We start from the raw sequence: 6,000 nt of genomic DNA on the forward strand, positions 1-6,000 counted from the left end.
ATGTTCCCACTCAAGACAAAACATTGTGTTTTCTGCTTCTGCAAAATGGGAGCGCTTTCCGTTCTTTACAAGGACTCAGTGGATTCAGAGCACTCCGTGTGCAGTAGGTTTAATAGAAAGCCTTCCTGAAGAGTTTGGGAAACTTTTCACAATCCCTCACCCACACACACACACACACACACCCATAACACACCCTCTCTACATGCTGGCTACCAAGTGCCGAGTCCCAGCTGCTACTCTGTCTATTCCCCCCAAAAAAACACACAATGCTCTTCCTGCACCCCCTTCACCTCCGGAACCCCCTTCACCTCCTGCACCCTGCCAGTCAGAAACACAGTGCATTGAAGCCCCCTCTGCTGTGTTCAGGAGGAGGGGCCGACCCCAGGGGTCACTACGTGACCACGGTTTGAATTGTGCAGACTCAGAGACATCATGCAAGGTTCCGAGCACTAGGAACAGATCACCTGGACTGCATGCTCGGAGGCTTATTTACATATAAGCTACAGGTCTACCTATGGTGTCCCCTTGGGGCTACACATCTCGGTTTGGCTAGGGAGTTAAATGCCACATTTAGAGCAAGGAGTTCAATTCATTCACTGAAGTGTAAAGAAGGACAGGAGGAAGAGTTGTGTCTGCTATCTGGACAGAGAATTCAATAAGTGTCTTTCTGTGTTGCTGTTTACAAAGCCACTTTCATTTCAAATCGACCTACATGACCTACTCAATCAAACTTTAAAAGCCATTGATAGACAGATGAAAACAAATATAGTATCTTCAGTCAGCCTGTCGTTAAATCTCTGGTTACACCCCTCACCCGCTTGGGGGCTCATACTGGTGACTGTCAGATGTCCCGGGACTGTTCTGCACTACCGCCTTTAAACACCTTTAAACACCACTAACCTGGAGAGCAACCTGATAGTAACGACCATAACGTGACTTACTGTTACAGACTGCTACACAAAGACATAAAGCACTTACTTCAAACAAGAGAGGGAAGAATTCCAATGTTACTTTTTGTTTGTTGGCTCCTCTGAATCCAGCAGGGTTTATATCCTACATGCCGTCGTGACAGCGGGACACGTGCTTTAAACCCGTTGGTTCCTTTGTTCACGCTTCATGCCGGAGTCTGACGAGACCGGGCTGCTCTGTGGACGGGTCTGCCGCCCATTGTCCTTCAGTCAGTCACTCAGCGGCGGTAGAAGCTGCCCTGTCCGCTGCGGCATGCAGCGGCATCTCCTTCTGCAGGTCCCCTACGGCAACTGTTGCTGAGAAGACCTCAAAGCAACTCATTCTTCTTTCGAAGAGACAGAGAGCCTGGGCTGGTTTGTGAGTTGTCAGTGGGCTGGTGGGAGGGTTAGAGTTATGTAATTAAAGAAAGAGTGTGTGTGTGTGTGTGTGTGTGTGTGTGTGTGTGTGTGTGTGTGTGTGTGTGTGTGTGTGTGTGTGTGTGTGTGTGTGTGTGTGTGTGTGTGTGTGTGTGTGTGTGTGTGTGTGTGTGTGTGTGTGTGTGTGTGTGTGTGTGTGTGTAGGGGTGTCATGATGGGTTGTCTTCATGGCTTCCTCTTCCCCATCTGCTACTTGTTCTATAACAAGCCTAGCAATACTTGTTATAATGTATTTGTTTGTATTTCCTTAATGACTGTATTCATAGCAGAAGAAACAGTTCATAGGATTCTATCCTACTAAGGGGCAAAACCCAGCCCTTCAATCGCTTCTGAGTAACATCCTACTGTACCGATAACCCATTTCTCTTTAATAGCTATAGGGGAGAAAGGGTCGCACAACAGAGACCACAACATGCAGGCTCTTGGATGCTGGTGCTATTCCAAGACAGCCTGCATTGTCTTGGAATAGTTTTTTGTCAAACTGGGTAGGACTATGGGAATAATGGCAAACATTTGTGGGAATTGGATTGTATGCCTACCGTCCCACTCCCGGTAATGGCTTCAACCCTTTAACCCCAAACGCCCGGGCTAAAGCTGGCTGAGCCGTCAGGGAGGGCAGTATAAATAGAGCCATGGCCCCCTCTCAGGTTTCCACAGGGCATTTCCAGGTCAAAATATCAAAAGATAGGATGGATAGAGTGACAGACCCGCTGGAACACACACGTCAAACACCTCGTTTGACGTCATTTCACAGTGGTACATTCAACCACTGAGTACTTATTCTTTAAGATCATTTGGCATAATTTCCTCCGAATCCAAATGGATCATTTGTATTCTCAGTTACCGTTAATAGTACTGAAAGTTCTAGTCCAAGATCCAAGCACATAATTGGTCAAGAAGTGTTATTTCCAGTATGAAATGGAAATGCACCTCATAAGCTGTTACAAAGCCAACAGTGGATTGCAGTTGAACTGTAGTCATAAGATCAACAAGTAGTAGTAGCTGCAGTAAATCCATTAGGAGGCGGCTGAAAGGCATGTGGTACAAATTGTATGTGTAGGACCAGTGTGTGTAGCGCCAGTGTGTGTAGCTCCAGTTTGTGCAGCTCCACTGTGTTTAGGACCTGAGTGCTTAGCTCCGGTGTGTGTATCTCCAGTGTGTGTAGCACCACTGTGTGTAGGTCTAGTTTGTGCAGCTCCAGTGTGAAGACCACCTCCATGGTGTGCATGTAGAGTGAAACTAACAAGCAACCCCCTCAACACTGGAGCGGGCGTACACACAGCCTTCATCCCAGACACACAGCAGCATCCTACTGGATCCTGTGGCCCCTTCGGCCGGTTGTGGACTCTGGATCTTCCTCAACATGCTTGTGGAGTGTGTGGATGATGGCTGGTTTCATCAGCCTCACCGGGCCCGGTCTGATTGGACTCTGGGGCTGGGTGAGGCTGAACACCTGTTGCACATCTTCAGTGTGCACAGGTTAGACGGGCCATCTCCACACGCTCGGGGAGATCTCCCGCAGGGCAGCATGGAGCTCCAGGCCATGGATCATTGTCTACAAACGACTACAGTAAAGCGGCTTCATCATCCCGCCCTGGTCCTCGTCTGGAGGAGGAACAGCCACCCAGGAGGCGTGTAGCCTGCCCGCTGAGAACAACGCTCTGTCACAGACCTATCCACTCATGGCTGCCCCTTGAGGACAGAGAGGGGCTCCGAGAGGGGCTCCTACCTTGAGACAGGCGAACTGGCCGGCTGATGCTCAGGCCGTCCACGGAGCAGTGGTTCCCACAGGGGTGCAGCGTGACGCGCCCCGACAGGTTCTCAATGTAGCCGTGCTGGGCCGCCACCCCGGGCCCCTGGAGGGCGATGTCGGCGGAGCCGTGGCCCAGCGTGGTCCGGCCTGCAAGGGTAGAGAATAGAAAGAAAAAAATTGAAAGGCATGAACTGATAGAGGAATTCTCCTGCATTCCTGCCTGTTGACTCTCAGAGAGAGAGAGAGAGAGAGAGAGAGAGAGAGAGAGAGAGAGAGAGAGAGAGAGAGAGAGAGAGAGAGAGAGAGAGAGAGAGAGAGAGAGAGAGAGAGAGAGAGAGAGAGAGAGAGAGAGAGAGAGAGAGAGAGAGAGGGAGAGAGGGAGAGAGAGAGAGGGAGAGAGAGAGAGAGAGAGAGAGATTACCCTCAGCCAATGGCAGCAGTGTTACAGCGGTGCTCAGGCGTCCACTGCCCAAGCTGACCAGGTGGGGGCGCTCTGCCTGGAACTTCAGCCCCCCGCCCGTCTCCGTCAGGTCCAGGGGCATGCTCTAGGGGGGAGGACAGAGTGACTCCTCAGGCTCCTGATCAAGAATGTTAAGCGTTAGTTGGCTTTATAAAGAAGGTCCCCCCTGACCTAGAACTTCGAGTACAATAATAAGACATGAGCTCCAAAAACCCTTTTCCATCGTCAATAAAGATCTTATGAAGTCAAACCCATCGCATGAGGTCCACACAGTCAGTACATTTCAGTGTACTTTCCACAACAATCAGCCAAGCGAGCTAGGATGTTGATGGGATGAGGTTGAAAGTGTTGTTTATGAGTTACATTATATTCTATTCTTGCGCGTGTGTGTGTGCGTGTGCGTGCCTGCGGGTGTGTGTGTGTGTGTGTGTGTGTGTGTGTGTGTGTGTGTGTCTGTGTGTGTATGTGAGAGTGTGTCTGTGTGTGTATGTGAGAGTATGTGTGTGTGCGTGTGTGCGTGCGTGCGTGTGTGTGTGTGTGCCTGCTCTACTTCTCCACTCTCCTCCGGCAGAATGAGGGGCAACACGCTTGTGTCTCAGGCCGAGCATGGGGGGAGAGGGTTGTCATGGCAACAGCATGTGCTGTACGTCGACAGCCCAACCAGAGGGGGTGCAATTAGGCTTCGTTAAGCTGCTGGAGGCCATCAAGTGAACCAGTGATCATCAAACGATGAAAAACGAAAAGGTCATTGTGCTTTTTAGCAATCTATTCATCGCTAATTAGCTGCTATTGCTAAACTCTTGACGACACTGAATGTGTGTGTGTGTGTGTGTGTGTGTGTGTGTGTGTGTGTGTGTGTGTGTGTGTGTGTGTGTGTGTGTGTGTGTGTGTGTGTGTGTTTGTGTGTGCGTGTGCGTGTGTGTGCATGCAAATGTGTGTACATGTGTGCTTGCGTGTGTTTGTGTGATTGTGTGTGTGTGTGTGTGTGTGTGTGTGTGTGCCTCCCTCTGTGGGTAAGCGTTGGATATTGTCCCTCGGCGTTAAGTGTTAATTCCCAGGAGAGGTTGCTGCCTCTGCAGTTCTCACTAGGCGGGGATCGGCGGCCCCCCAGGAAATGAGCTTGCTTGTCGTGGGGCTGTAAATCAAACCGACGTCGTTAACCAATCTCTTCGTTATGACACAAGCAAGCTGTACGTATGAGTCGCTTGGTTATAAAAACCCGTCTTGGTGCGTTAGATGTCTATAACTCTCGCGGATACCGAGGAACCCAGGTCCAGGTTTCAGGTCCCAGACATGTGGAGGAGGATCATGGAGTCATTCTCTCCACGAAGGATCACGTTCCACAGAGTCCCACCAACAAGAGGATCGGCGGGGGGTATAGGAGGCAGGGGGTGGTGGGTGGGAGGGGGCTGCTTGGTCTGTCCAGCACCCAGACCCTCTGGAGGCTTGGTCTTGCCCTGGCTGTCTGTTGTTGCCTCTTTATAGGGGTCTCTCTCCTCGCACACACTCATACAGGACGCATAAACACACACTCACACTCACGCACACACTCTCGCACAAACACTCACACACCCACCCATACACTTGCACACACACAAACACACTCACACACACACACACAATCTCACATACACAGGACGCATACACACACACACACACACACACATAAACACACACAAACATACACGCACACAGACAGTCACACACACACATACACACACTTCTTTGACTCGACCATACAAGCAGGCTAGAGGCTGATTGGTGTTGTCTGGGGTATTGCAGGTGGCAGATGAATCAGCCAATCAGCTCTGTCATTCAACTCCGGGGGCAGGCTGGGCCAACCCAACATCAAGAGCGTCCACAGCTTGGGTTAGTGTCACTATACAACTATAAAAATAAATAGAACCGTAATAATGGTGTCATATGGTTTTGTAACCTACCTCTGGTACTGGAAGCCAATGGGATTATAGCATCGTTTTGAGTGATTGAAAGAACGGAATCAGAGCCGTTTCCCCTGGAACACGCTCCGTTGCCGTGGGGACGTCCCTGAAGTGCCCTGTGTAAACCACATTCCTGTAGGAGGCTAGGGCAGCTAGGGGCCTTAACTCGTCCATCGATGACAAAAGACCAGACCTCATGAGGAAAACATCCCCCATTATGGGGAGTAAACACAGGGGCTGTCTTAAGACAACAAGTCAAGGGGGGGTGGGGGGTACACTCCTCGCTGCTGCTCACTTCAGTCTGTCACAGGACACTCTACTATTGGTTAGGGGGTCTTCTAGTCATTGGGGTTCAGGGTGCTTGTCCGCTGAATCCACAGTCAACCTCAAAAAATCTGACCTCATACTCAAATTGAAATGCTGTTCTGTGGCACTAAAGCTCCAGGCTTCCATGACAACATC

General features: G+C 50.4%; 1 protein-coding gene across 13 annotated transcripts in view; it reads right to left on the reverse strand.

The window, feature by feature from the left end:
• Positions 1-6,000, reverse strand: part of phldb1b (pleckstrin homology-like domain, family B, member 1b) — a 66,103-nt gene that overhangs the window by 43,705 nt on the left and 16,398 nt on the right. For 12 of the 13 annotated variants that reach the window (XM_030380541.1, XM_030380540.1, XM_030380544.1 and 9 more), the window contains exons 3-4: positions 3,560-3,683; positions 3,115-3,285 (exon numbers count right to left, since the gene is read on the reverse strand). In XM_030380541.1, the coding sequence (XP_030236401.1) occupies positions 3,115-3,285; positions 3,560-3,683 (295 nt within the window). Of the gene's footprint in view, positions 1-978; positions 1,313-3,114; positions 3,286-3,559; positions 3,684-6,000 lie in introns of those variants that run through there. The other variant, XM_030380549.1, reaches the window with a different exon arrangement.

The sequence above is a fragment of the Gadus morhua genome, chromosome 16 (assembly GCF_902167405.1).
Source record: "Gadus morhua chromosome 16, gadMor3.0, whole genome shotgun sequence".
Lineage (NCBI taxonomy): Eukaryota > Metazoa > Chordata > Actinopteri > Gadiformes > Gadidae > Gadus > Gadus morhua.